At 36.6% G+C, this 14477-nt stretch overlaps 1 protein-coding gene across 3 annotated transcripts; it reads left to right on the forward strand.

The window, feature by feature from the left end:
- The first annotated feature begins 5278 nt into the window (after positions 1 to 5278).
- Positions 5279 to 13576, forward strand: LOC105054423 (uncharacterized). Of its 3 annotated transcripts, XM_010935923.4 has the most exons (4): positions 5279 to 5433; positions 8243 to 9145; positions 12699 to 12905; positions 13205 to 13576. In XM_010935923.4, exons 2-3 carry the CDS (start codon positions 8286 to 8288, stop codon positions 12871 to 12873), a joined length of 1035 nt encoding a protein of 344 aa, XP_010934225.1. In that variant the 5' UTR covers positions 5279 to 5433; positions 8243 to 8285; the 3' UTR covers positions 12874 to 12905; positions 13205 to 13576. The 3 variants fall into 3 exon arrangements, with proteins under 3 accessions (XP_010934225.1, XP_010934224.1, XP_029123196.1); XM_010935922.4 differs by lacking the exon at positions 13205 to 13576 and having other exon boundaries at positions 12699 to 13147; XM_029267363.2 differs by lacking the exon at positions 13205 to 13576 and having other exon boundaries at positions 12662 to 12800.
- Positions 13577 to 14477: the final 901 nt, after the last annotated feature.

The following is a 14477-nucleotide window of genomic DNA, read 5'->3' on the forward strand; positions in this document are numbered from 1 at the left end:
CAAAGAAAATTTTTTGATAATCAATGATTGAACCACGATCACACCTATATAATACATAAAAAGAGAGTTTAGAACTCTCTAATGGCGATACATATCATTATCCTAGAGGGGACACATGTCAGCATCCTAGATTCTTAACCTCCTCTTTCATGATGTGCTATAGAATCCATTGGAAGAAGGATCAGGAAAAAAATAAAAAGTTAAATAATAAAATATCTTATTTGTTACGGTTTGCCAAAGAGGCTAGTAGAAAAGTCAACAGGGAGGAAAAGAAAAACCTAGGAATAGAAAGTTAAAAAGAAAACATATAAGAAAGGATTAGGGTAAACAACAATTGATGCTACTGGATGGGAGAGGAAAAGAAAAAATATCCTTCCCATCTCAGACCACCATGTTAGCGATGCCCTTTATGTATACTACCAAATCAGTATCTATATCAGACTCCATATCTTACTTGTGAGGAAAAGGAAAAAAAAAGGAAAAAGAAGGCCACATAGACTTGGAAAGAATAAAGCAGATGCATATCTTATCTCTTAATTAAGAGATAAAATGTTAGAGAAAATAAATCTCAGAGACTTTAAATAGAAGGATAAGGCTTTTGAAAATAAAAATAGAGAATATAGATGGGAGAAATGGATTGTCTTATCAGTTGTTTTTCTTGAATCATGCTGTATGTATATGGGAGAGTTCAGAGGATGATTTAAAAATTGAAAGTATTGATGCTAGGAGGACTCACTTGAGAAAGATAAGGTTGACAATATCTTTTCTTATTCTTTTTTTCCTATCTAGTTACTGTTTTTTGTTGTTTTATCAGTTTGTTAGAGGATTCAAAGGACCAATAAAGGTGGTGTTCTAAACTCAATGGAGAAAGGTAGGATTAGTAGTATTTTTTGTTGTTGATTTTTATTTTTTTTTTCTAATTGTTATTTTTCTACTATATCATCAATTTGTTGGAGAAGAAAGTGAGAGATCCGAGTCATAAAAGGTGAGTTTTGGATTTTTTTTTTTATTGATTTATTGTTCATTTACTATGATTTGTATTCCCTCATCGATTTAGTGAAAAACTGTTGGCGGAAATCCGACATCTTTTAGATTTTTTAGTTCATTATATGAGAAACCGTATTTGATTTCTCATTAGAAATACAGGAGGGTTGCTGCTTGAATTTGGATAGCTTTCCGCTCCTTCATTTACAAATATCATTTGAGGGAGGAAGGGACAAAGGATTGTTGTCTTTGTTTGGTAGCACTCGACAGTGCTCATAAAAAAAAAAAAAAAAAACTATTTTATGAAAAAAAAAGGTATGGGATGGTTGCTGCTGAGATTCAACAGCTTTCCAATGCTCAAAATGATAAAGAAGAAGCTATGTTAGGAAGAAATGGCACAGTTAAGAGATTGGATGAGGAATTAGTGAATACGAAGAAGCTAGGGTGTTGGATTAGTGGATCGGGTAACGAGTTAGAAGAAATGCATGTGGGTTAATAAGCAAAGAAATTGGATTATTGGGTTTCGATTTAATGGGTCCGTGGATTAAGGTTGCTAGGTATTGGATTAATGGATCGGCGCATCCATCATTATTAGATCTGGTTTATCGAGTTGGTGGGTGCAATAACTGGATCATGGGTAGTTGGATTAATGGGTCATGGAGGCACATTAGTTCTATCCGAGTCAAGGCCTGGTTTGGATTAGGTTAGAAGGTGAAAAGAAGATTAGGGTTTATATTGGATGGGAAGATAAATAAAAGAAAAAAAAGAAAAAATGATAAGTAACAAAATATGAAGAAGGTTAGAAATAATATATTGTGAAGGTGAAATTTACGTTAAGGGCCCATTCTTTTATGGGTAAATATCATGAAAAAATTAATCAACTTTTTCATTGACCAACTTACCCATATTCTCATATTTTTTTAAGATGGATTAAGTTATTTTTTTCATAGATAGTATTTACTCATAAAATGAGAAAAAATTTTATCTACTTAGGGGGTAGCTAAATTATTTTTTGTTAGCCAATAAAGTAGGTATTTAATTTTATCCTAAAATATCTTATCCTCATTTTCAATGCCTCCATCATTTCATATCCAATAACTTGATCATCTACTTTTTTCAAACCTAGAAAATTAAGCATAAAGGGTATTATAGGAAATATGCATAAAACTTAGCAACTTACCCAAAAAAATAATAATGTAAAAGAACATGGATAATAGATTTCGAAACCATTTTTTCATGTGTAAATAAACATGGATAAATTATTTTTCTTTCTAAATATTTTTTAAAAAATATTAATCTAGAAAAATATAAATTCCTAGATAAATTTTTTATCCACAAAAAAAGGAGACTCTAAATAGATTCAGCTGGAGGTAAGGGTGCAGGCATCGATCAAAGCAGAGTATAGAGCGATCGGTCCAAAGTGAGGATGGAGGAACCACTTGGAGAGTGGTCATTATGATGTCTGGTTGTAATATAATAGGGATGAGTAGTCTCAAGACTTCTTGGAGGGAGGAGTGGCCAATCTTGGGGACAGCATCCTTTGATGCACTGTCTTTAGAGAGGAAATGAACAAGGAAAAAGGAGACCAACGGATTTGCTTTGGTGCCATCTTCTCTTTTACAGAGAGCTGATAGCACCACCATCAAAGAAAAAACTTTATACGAGGTAATATAACATCAATTAACTAATGTACTTTTGCAGCAATAGTTGTTTCATTTCCCTACAATATACCAATATTTTTTTGAAATACCGATGAAAAATCTGTTTTTCAATGTTCAGTACAAGTGAGGAAAAAATATTTGAAAAAATTAACTTCTATGTAAGTTTTCTCAATCAAATTGTATATTCCATGTTCTTTAATTAGGAGAAAAAGTTCAAGAACATTTGGTCTTTTATCTCCATATTTTAATCAAGTTTGCTACATAGCACAGGTCTCTTGCTAGTTGTTTTGATGAAAGGTAGGACTTAACACTAGGGTTTATTATTATATAGGTGATTACCTTTAGTTACTACTCAACTTCAGGATCGAATTGAGATCGATAGGGGCGAAGGGAAACTAAGGTCAATATGATAGTTGATGCTCCTTGGTTGGCTGCAAAGCCTGAAAAGAAGTCCTTTTGTTGGAGTTCTTCCATGGGGCCCTTTGATACTCAAGTAAATTGAAATTCAGAAAACAATAAAAGAGAAAAGAGTGGGATAGTGAAAGAGAATGATCGGCTAGGCCTTGAGAGACTTTTGAAAAATAAAAATTATCTGATGGTCCTCTATGTCTCTCTATTTATATAGAGAGATTGGCAGCTATTTTCACATAATAGTATTTATAGTAACTGCACACAACTGCTAATTCGTGACTTAAATAGGCTACAACAGCTAGTTATGTCTTCCAATGGTCTTCAGCTTCTTAACTATGCAATGATGGTCGCAAGCTATTGCCGATATTTATGAGTTGGTATGATCATGATTTTAGGTCATTTACATCTGAGGGCAAAGGTCGATCCTACCAAACTTGTCCATTTTGGACCATATTAAGATTAGCTGGAATATTCTCCATATCACTATTTTTTTGGCAAATCGGATGGTTTATATTACTCAAAAAAAAATTATGAGAATTAGAAAATAAAATATCTCTAAATTGAATGATAAAAGTATCTAAAGTTGTCCAAGTTACAGATTCCATATGATGCACCACATACGAAGCCATCAAATCAATAGCACTTTTTATTGATAAATATATAGAATTGAAAAAAGATAACATTAATTGCTAAAAAATTATAAAAAATGATGGAGCCTGTCCACAACAATATGTGAGTTTGAAAGCTATTTAATAATAATTATGTGAAGCTCGAAGTATATGAATAGCATGATACAATCTTTTTCACACTACCATAGCTCTACCATCGGCATCATAGTATCATAAAGAGTAACAGCACCGGTCATTATAAATGAATCGGTGCTATCTTGAATAACAAAAGCCGCACCTCTCAATCCATTTTACTCCATCATACTATCATCAAAACTAATCTTGAGAAAATAGAGGAACAGTGACTCTCCAGAAAAATACATTACTTAAGAAGACGGAGAAGTTGATAGCTACAAATTGCTCCCATCGTCAAAGATGTCTTGACAATAGGCTCATAAAATTTTTGGGCTTGAATTGAAGCTTGTAAAAGGATCAACTCGCACTGTGTCTAATGTTTTGAAAAATGCATCCTTATCACCTTTCATTGAGCATGGAGAGCAACACAATAAGGCCTCTATGTACCCGTAAGGGGACTAGTTGTTGCTCAACGACCTACCTCATCCTCTCTCTTTCATATTCCGTCTGTGCATCCTCTTCTCTCCCCCTTTCGGGATATGCCAAGAGCATCCACCGCTGGTTAACTGGTCGCTTTATCCTCTATTTTCCTCGTCCTATTAGTGCCGCTTTACCTAACTCCCCCACAGCCCCTTGCCATGCTTGGGTCAATCCCCAGGCTTGGCTCTTAAATAGCAACCCTGGCTCAGACTTAATATTTTAGGCCCAAATCTGGACCGGGCTAGGCTTAGGCAGAAGTATAAGCTATAGATATTATACTTAGGCCAGGCCCAGACCCAAGTCAGTGCTCAAGTCTAACGCTTGTTATCCAACTTGAACTCGTCGGGGAACGTGCCTCCCACCTCTCCAGTGAATGCACTCTTTTGCGGTAACACACACTTCGTATCCATCATTCAACTAATGATGAAAAATAAATGCACAAACTAAAACTAAATATATATTAAAAAATTATATTGCTCTATTCTTAAAAAAAAATATTATTCATATTAGTTATTCAAATTAATTATTAAATCCATCATCATAAATCATATCGTGAATAAGAGAATGCGTCACGGCACATGCCAATCTTTTGATATCCAATCTTGTAGGAGCCTGCTGCAATTCTCTAAAATAATCAATTTAGTTCATGTAAACTAAAATGGACTTCCTATTCCATTAAGTTGCTTATTCGATTGAAACCTATTTGGTCTATAATCTAATAAATCGAATTAAATCTTTTCATATAGGTTTATCCGTTAGATTTAGATTTAGATTTTTAAAAATTAATTTAAATTGATTCGGTTTAAAAAATATCTCTAAACCAACCGGATCCGTGAACAACCCCATTGGTTTGTTGAGATGCCACAACGTATCCCTCCGATCCCAACATATCACAACGCCAGTTGTGTCTCATGAACTTTCCTTGGGTTCCAAGTTTGGCCCGCGTAGCGTTAATCTGACGGTAATCATATACCAAAACCGTAATGCCGGCAAGACCGAGGTATGTGAAAGCTAAGTTGACCGAGATACTCAAACACCTAACATTGAATAAAAGGAAGCGGGGAGGGGGAGGGAGAGGGAGAGGGGGTGAGAGGGTTGGGGAAAGAGAAGGCAACGGAGGATCAACGCCTTCCTCTCGAATAAATTACTGCAAGGTACTTTCCCCGATTCGATTGCCTTGAATCTCTTTCGCTCAATTGTTTCCTCGTTCTTCCTATTCGGAATCGGAATATTGGGTCACCGTTAGGGTTAGGGTTTTTGAATAGTTTTGGCCAGTCCATGCTGTTTCCTGTGTTTCTCTGAACATCGTGTTATTTATTTGGGAGTCGATATATTTTTTTTGTGCTGAAACCTCTGAAAGTGCGGTCTTGTTTTTTTTCCCCTGCTAGAGTTTCTTCAATTATTTACCTCGCTGCTGTTTATATTGTGGTATAGTTACCTGTTATTTTGATCATTTATGCATTATGCTGGGGTATTGAACTGAGTGCTATTTTCTTTTACCATTGTTGATACCACTGAGATCAGATATGAGATATTTAGTTGGTTGATATTGAACCATATAATTGCTTTTTTGAATCTAACCATAATAGAGCCAAGTTTTTTTTTTTTTTTTGAACAACAAGAAAGAATGAATTAAAAAAGGACGAATCTTTATACCTGGAACACATCCTCCTGTTGTTTGCTGGTGTTATTACTAGTTAATTCGGTTCTTACATGTGGAAATACATTCACTTGACTTTTTTGTTGAAAAAAAGAAGCAGAAAAAGAACCTGTTAGGGTTCCTATAGGGTAGCCAGGAGCTTTATGCACCTAGCACATATGTTCCTATTTGTATTGGTTTAAGTTTTGAAGCAAATATCTCACTGTCCGATATGTTGTTAGGTTTATATTGAAAAATCTTGGGGATGAATGTTGCTATTACTAGAATGGCTGCCTAATGGAATTAGAACAAGGGCAAAAGCCTTTAAAGCCTATCTTGTGCTGGCTGGCCTAGGTCACCAGCTACACAAAGGTTACTAGACAGCCAATTGACAAGAGAGATCCACCATACGGAAGGTTGCTTGATACAATTGGAATACAAAATTCCATAAATTGACAAATCAAGGGTTAGGCTATGAATGGGCATGGCCAACTCAAGGCTTTTTGAGGGCTGCATCTAGCCCAACCATGGGATATATGAGTTTGGGGTTTAGGCCTGCTAGACTTGGACCTAACATTTCAGTTGAAAGTATTTCAGGCAAAATTTGTACAACCTTTGGTGTTTTTCAAGTTTGGTTTAGTTGAGATCAAACATACTTATGATCATGCATGCATACATATATACATACATGCTAAAAATGTTGCATCACAAAAGTCATCATAACCAACCATTGCATATATGAAGGTCAGCCAATGTACAAAGTCTACTTTGCCATAAAATCCTTGTTAAATTTCTTAATCTCTGCAGCCATAATCTTGATGCTATTAAAGTAAGTCAAAGTCAAGGCCCATTCCTTGCATTTATCATTAATCCTGGCTGAATGTCTGTTCCTTCTAGACCTTTCTTCTCCTGTAAGAACCTAGATGGATGGAGACTAAAGTAGCGGCTTTGCTTCCAATTTGTCAACCTATGAGATAGTTCCTTATATCAGCCTAACAAATTAATGTCAATTTTGGAGTAACAACCAAGCCAAAGGGAGGTAAAAAGCAAAAGTGCAAAAAGGTAATAGGATTTCTCAGTCCTTAAGGGAGTTTATGAGTTGCTTTCCTAAAAGAGTTAGGACTTTGGTGGTAGCTTTCAACTTTAGGTTGCAAATTGGATGGATGGAGGAGCATAATTCACCCTTTTGACTAAGAGAAACTTATGTTGATCCATACCTGTGGTGCACCAAATCCTTAAATTGGTCTGAAACTAATCATGGGCTTCCCGCTACGAAAGGGAACCTGGGAAACCCATTAAGAAACCCTTACTGTAACTATCAAGCCTCATCCTAACTATTTAAGGTCAGCTTAGTAAATCCTTCTCCTCCATTCATTTCTTTGAAGGACTACATGCATTGTCATTAAAGGGCTGTTTGATTACTAATTTCATAAAATCTAGTTATCTGAATACCTAAAATAAATAAATTTATTTTTCTTATTTCTGAATGATCACTTTCTTCACAACAGGTTCTATGATAAGTATCCAGACAATATTTTTGTAATTTGTTTTTATGAACCATAATGAACCAAATTTTTTGTAAAATGTTTAATGCAGTTTTTTTACTGTGGGCAGTTTTTTTGCACGACATTAGTTGTTGGAAGGGTGGAGGATGTAGTTTGTTTGGTAAAGTCAGTATGTTGACAAGGTCATTTGCATCAAATGGACTGGTGTTGCTTATTTGGAGAAGTTGCTACTTAATTTGGGATAAATATCTTTTAAATGGAAATCTTTTTCTTATGGACAACAAAATATCTAAAATTTTGTGGCATCTTCATTTAAGGGAGATAATGTGGACAAGTATGGACGAAATTCTTGAGCAGTCTGTATTGGCAGGAATTTAGAAATTGGAAGAATCCATGGTTGCAGATTGACTTCTCCACAGGATAACAAGGCTGCTTTAGTCTATAGACTAACAGGAAACATTCTAAATAGTTTTTTCCTGTTCAAAGCAAGCTCCAGAGGTGCATGAATATTTTCTGAGCGTTACTTGAGTGGAGTTGTAGATTTTTTCTGGGGATTAAGATCTTAGTGTTTAACATTTGTATCCAGTTGGCATTGTAATCTAACTCCTGTCTTTCTCTGCCATATTAATTTTAAGATTATGTTTATGTCTCTACTATTTGTCTGTCAAACACAACCAGCAAGCCCGGCACATTACTCTTTATCTAGTGTTACTAAGATTTGTCACTTTTTACTATAAAATATGAAGAGAAATGATAAAAATAGTACAGTTCTGATCTCCTCTCTTTTTATTTGTTGTCTAACATTTTTCTCTTAAACAGAAAATCTTGTATCGTCTGTTGGTATCACAGACATAAAGAGGTCATGGAGGACTGTAAGGAAGGTGAGTCATTGAATTTTAAGTCTCACCTCAGTCAAACAAACAATGTCTGTAGGCATGAGTTGGAGTGCCAGCAATCTCAAATTGAGGCATTACAAGAAAGGCTTATGGAGGTAAAGGCTAGCATTAAATGTTCTGAAGACAAAGCAAAGAGGGAGTTGGAACACCTTTGGCGTAATGGCAACGTAGCTGCCACATTACTGACTTACCTGAAGTCAAAAGCAAGAATTATGGCTAATCCACATCTGGCCCATGTTTCGTGTGGGATCAAGCATCAGGAGGGGGTGGGACTGGTTGACAAACATGGCATACCACTATGTGACTGGTCTAAGGATGTTGATCTTTCTTTATTTGAAAGTTCAGAGGAGGAAGTACTACAGGCAAGTGGCAATGAGCCTGGAACTATTGATGCAACTGATGGAGCATACATTGATAAAATACTAAAGTCAGTGAACATGGTAGCTGATGTTATGGAGTCTCTAGTCAAGAGGGTCATTATGGCAGAAACTGAAGCTGCCATTGAAAAAGAGAAAGTTAATCTAGGCATGGAAGAAATTAGAAAGAAGACACTCCAAATTGATAGCATGTCTGCAAAAGTTGAAGAGATGGAAAGATTTGCACGGGGTGCAAATGACATTTTGAATGAAATGCGGCAAAAAGTTGAAGATATGGTGCAGGAAATATCTAGACAACGACAGCGAGCTGCAGAAAATGAACAAGAACTTTGCCATGTAAAGCAAGATTTTGAGGCATTGAAATCCTATGTTAGCAGTCTCATCAGTGCGAGAGAAACCCTAATTTCCTCAGAAAAACAATTTCAAACAATGGAAAAGCTTTTTGAAAGGTATCATCCTATTACTTGGCTTAGCTACTTGTGAATTAACTGCAAATGCTGTGATTTTCATTGGAATGAAATCCATATTTGGCTGAGCATATGCTTATCGTTATTTCCCCCTATTATGCCCTTGTGTTCTCTTGCTTTATGATGCTTTTTTTCCTCCTTTCTACATTCTTTAGATGCAGATTGACTTTAGCACTACCTTTATAGTGTGGCAGCCTAATTTGGATCTGATAATGGTCTACAATATATAATCTCTTAAATTTGCATGACCCACATACATAACATTTGTCAGTTACAAAAGGAGTCTTGCTATCTGCTATTACACCTTTCATGTTCTTCTTTTTATTCACCTTCAACTTCAATGTGTCCTTGAAGTAAATTGTTTTGCATGTAAAGCCAGGATTGCTTCTTTGGGTTACCACTTGCTCTTGAAGTTGATTAAATTTGTATAGAGACCAAATTAAATTGATTTTTCTATGATCTGAATATCACTGGGATTGGTTAAAATGGTATGTTACTTTGAAACAATGTGATTGCATTAATTGCCAAGAAATTGCAAAATGGCATGCTTACAAATTACTCACTATGTAAACATGGAGCCTTCTTTGATTACCATAGGATGTCTTCCAAGAATTAGTAGTTACCGCATTCTTGCTATTCCAGGATAATAGCAAACCAATGTCTTTTAGCTAGTGCAAGTTTGACTAAGTGTTAATGGTAGTGGTATCGTGCTGTTTGTTTAACAGTCATCTGGTTTTTCTTATGAAACTCATGGTGTTTGTTTATAATAATGAATGCGAGCATGTCATTTAGTCATTTGAGAAACATTAAAAAGCATGGTGACTGAAACTTGAGGAGAAGTATTGGAGTTGATGGAATTCCCATTCTGGTATAAAGTCAAATATGTCGAATCTTAAAAGAACTCACATGCTACCATTTGTAAAAACCATTTCAGTGGATTCATTGATATACAAAATGCATTGATTCATAAAATAATGTAAAATACTTTTGAAAATACTTTTTTTTTTAAAATTTTGAGAGAGAGATCGAGCTTGGATAGAAGTCCAGTCAAAACCTTATGAGACAAACATTAAAAATGCATGTGTTTTTTTTTGTACAGAGGTCTGTGGGTCACTGAATCTTTCTTAGACCCCATCTCGTAGTTGAAATGGATCAGAAATCAAGACCACCACTGAAAAGGTGAATTGACAATGTGATGCTACTGGTAGGTTGTATTGGATTAGAGAGTATAAGAGCCTATCAGAGAATATAATGTCACCATGATGTCATGTCCAAAAGCTTAGCTGAGATGATGGTTGAAGATGCATGGCCACAAAAGAAAAGCATGGGCAGGAGGAAGCAATTAACTTGTGTAAGGATAAGTCACAAAGGTTTCATTTTGCTGACATGGCAACTTCGTGGAAAAGATCCTAGGAAAAGTATAAGCAACAACTTAAGAATCTCCAACATTGCTAATATACAATTGTAGGCTTATGAGGTTGGTGATGCAAGACTGCAATAGGATAGGGCCAATTTCTAATTTGAACTCACTTGCAATAATCAAGTTTGGGCAAGCGCTTTTCATAATTAGGTTGGGCTGGGGTTTCAGACTCAAAATGGATAGATCATGTGTTGGACAAGCCCTAAAACCCAACCCTAGGCCCTAAGGGTAGTAGTAATAGTGCGATTGTTATACCTAGGCATTTTAGGCTTGGCCTACCTGACCTGATTTTGGGTGACTTGGGTATGGGTTTTTGGCCCATGAGATTAGGTCGAGCCCAAGGTTTTAGTCCTGATAATTTTTGAGCCAAGACTGGGTTGAGCAAAAACAACATTAGCTTGACCAAGGCTGACTCATGATTTACATAAATATAATGCATATATTTATGGAATATTATGTGTCAGAAGCATACATTATATTTGTAAATTTTGTTAAAAAAAATAAAACATTAAAATCATGTCCACTGCCCTCTTTTATTATCCGGAGAAAACCATTGTCCCCTTTCTTATCTCTGGCATCCCACCTCCATGCCTCCAAACCTCTCTCTTTTCCCCTCGCCGACCTCCACCAAGTAATAACGGTCGTTCCAATATGATTGATCCTGTGGTTCTATTGTTTGGTTTATCAACTTGTATCTGGATCTGGGCACTACAGGTTTTATTGATGCAACTTGTGTTATGAATAGTTATCTCAAAACAACCGATGGCTGTGATCAAGGCCAGTGATGGTCAAGCCATCCAAGTGTGGGTCCGATCTAATGATGATTATTGAAACCCAAACCTAAATCTACTTGAGCTTAAATAAGCTCTGCTGCCATTTGATGGTGCATGATATTTCGTATAACCCTGGTGTTAATTAGGGGGTGGGATGGTGGGGCTACCAATACATGACCCATATGCAATTGTCTATAAGCATCCAACTAGATTTTCTCTTCCATCCTATTGCCCATTCCCACCATTGATGTTTTACTTCACCTTAAATGTCATTCCTATCTATCTCTGTATCCCAATGAGAGAGGGAAAGAAAAAGACAGGGAGGCAGAGTGGACTCCATCAAACACTTACCTTTTCCCATGAACTTTCCCATAATAAATGCTGATCTACATTTGCTTCATTTTTACCCAGCAAATAAAATCCAATGGCCTCACTATGTATGCATGCATGCGAGAGATAGGCACTAGTCTCTAGACACATCTACTAATCCAGCCCATCTCTTCAAATGTCTCATATCCATCACTCTATCTGCCTCTCTACTACCTAAAGGCGAGCCCCTTCAAGCGTTCATCATATCCATCATTCTATCCTCCTCTCTACTGCCTTAAGGTGAATCCCTTCATCTTGTAGACCTATAGGCTCTCTTTGTCACAAGCTGAGCCTGGACCTTCTTAGAGTCCATTGGCTCTTTTTCTTGGAGCCTGTTAATTTTCTCTTCCTCACAAGCTGAGTATCAAATTTCCTGACAGCACATCGACTACGTGTGGGACCATGCTTGTTGGCTTTGATCAAGTTTTGCTGCTGGCTCTTGTTGAGATGAACTGAGTTGCTCAAGTGGGATGCTATGTTGGAGTATGTTTTCTCCCATTTTCATTAGAAGCCCATTAGCTATCCTTGTGTCCTAGTATGTGTTTTCTCTCTTTATTGTGGTTCTAACATCGCTCATCATGCTGACTGAAGTGTCACCAAACCACTGGCTATGCCTACTACAGCTTGTTCAATAGTATGATCATGGTGTCGAGAATTTTATGATGATACAACATTAGAAGGAGATAAATATGTAAACCAAAAAGAAATTTAGTCCTTTTTGTAATTTTTTTTTACAAGTTATATATACATGAAACATTTATGCTGGAGCCTAGGAGCGCCCTTATTTTTAATCCTTGAGTTTCTTGCCATATCTTATGAATTTCTGCATAAATTTGGTCTTTGTTTGTATGGGTCCTTGGATGGTCGTCTGCAAGTATTTAATAAACATCCTTCAAAGTTTTAAATGTCTTTATATCTAAACTTTGGTTTCTGCAGAAAATATCATGTTGGCGTTAATTGTGATCTTTTATAGGTTAATCGCCAAGACTACTCGCCTAGAGGCAGCGAAAGTGCAAAAGGAGGCTGAGGTTCAGAAGCTTATGGAAGAGAATGTCAGGTTAACTGCTGTGCTTGATAAGAAGGAAGCACAACTTCTGGCTATGAATGAACAGATGAAGTTCATGGCATTGAACAATCCTGGCATGTAGTTCATGATTTACCATCAGAATTTTCACCACAGGTTGTCCTAAATGGTGATAGTAACATGCTATTTATTTTCATTCTGTGAATTACATATGCTAACAACTCTATTATTGGAGAGGGCATATGGATGTTGAGACCACAAAGTTTGCTAGAGGTGGGGCAATTTGTATCGAGTCACGAACTGTGATCTCTAGTAGGGCTGTTCACGAGATTATGCATTGTCAACAGTGCCGCCTATCAATTATGCCTATCAATTCGTCCTTACTATTTAAACCATAATTCCGACTATAGATTGGTTGTTTATCATTTATCTTATGTGGATGTGATTTTGTACAGGAAATCATGGAGGAAGAAGGGATGGCTGACCAGAAAGATAGGTGGTGTGCTTATAAAGCACAAACCTTTGATTCTATCTTGTATGTGTCCTGTCATGCTCATCTGGACCTCCAATATGTTATAAATCAATCCTACAATATATTGGTTCATGGTCAACTATCGACAACAGCTTTCTTAGAAAATAAACGTGTTGATATCTTGTATGATCCAATAAGTTTCAAGTTCGCCACTCACCAGCACTGGCTGGCAGTTCTACTTATCTGCTATGGTGTATGCCTTAGGCTGATCATGTGCCGAACATGTCACCATAAGGGCATGTTGCTGTACTTTTCCATAGACTCTATCACTCCATCTGGTAGTTTACATCATGTATATTATTGAATTCTTCACGAAACCTGGTCCTCCCTAACCAGAGAACAGTTCCTTGATCGCGGAATTCTTCTGCCCATGCTACACTTGCTTCATGATCTTGCATACTCATTCCACAGCCGCCGCCCATCAAATTTTTATTTACCTCTTCCTGTTTATTTGAGAAAAATGCATTAATTCGGTTATCAATGCACCACATAGTATGCTATCATTTTAGTAGAATCATGCATAAATATATTATGGCATGCTGAAGATCCTGATGATCAATCACCTGAGTGTACAAATGCTCAGTCGTGCTTGAACTCTCTCATTGTGGTTTGCTTTATGCCACAGCAATGGAGTGCTCCATTGCATTGTGAACGTTAATCAATTATGTCCATCCGAGTAGAATGGGGTCCATGACATTGCATCATCTCAGGTTCTCTCTTGGAGGGCCTAGCGTTTGGAATCACAAACCTGCTGAATTGAATGCAGGGCAATTTGCTGTCTTTTTAAGGATTAATCGGTCGAGAAAAAAGTCGATAGCTCATATGGGCCAAGTTGAGCAGAGGCTAATTATGGGTCTCAAGGACAGTTAGGTTGGAGGCTCTTTTGGTCCTATTTTTGCTTTCCAGATTATTGCCAACTTCTGAGTTTTTTGTGCATTACCCAGAGATCCCTTGGATATCCGAATAATCTTCAGAGATTCAGTGTTTAAGCGTTTATAACTTTTCAAGGGACTCAAATTCCTGCAACGGTAGGATTAACTGTGATTCAGCCTAATTTTTGCAATTCGATTGATGATAATTAACTATTGAGGATCTAATTGTCCTTTGATTGAAAATCCAATCAATATTCAACCAATTTTTTCATGCTCTATTCTGAACCAATGGAGTACACAGTGAACCTGAACTGCCACTATTTA

The sequence above is a fragment of the Elaeis guineensis genome, chromosome 11, assembly GCF_000442705.2.
Source record: "Elaeis guineensis isolate ETL-2024a chromosome 11, EG11, whole genome shotgun sequence".
In the NCBI taxonomy this organism is placed as follows: domain Eukaryota; kingdom Viridiplantae; phylum Streptophyta; class Magnoliopsida; order Arecales; family Arecaceae; genus Elaeis; species Elaeis guineensis.

What these genes read in the sequence shown, in the direction of transcription:
- LOC105054423 (XM_010935923.4), top strand. Translation starts at nt 8,286, where the DNA reads ATGGAGGACTGTAAGGAAGGTGAGTCATTGAATTTTAAGTCTCACCTC. An exon ending in ATGGAAAAGCTTTTTGAAAG is followed by an intron (nt 9,146 to 12,698) that starts GTATCATCCTAT and finishes GATCTTTTATAG; the next exon opens with GTTAATCGCCAAGACTACTC.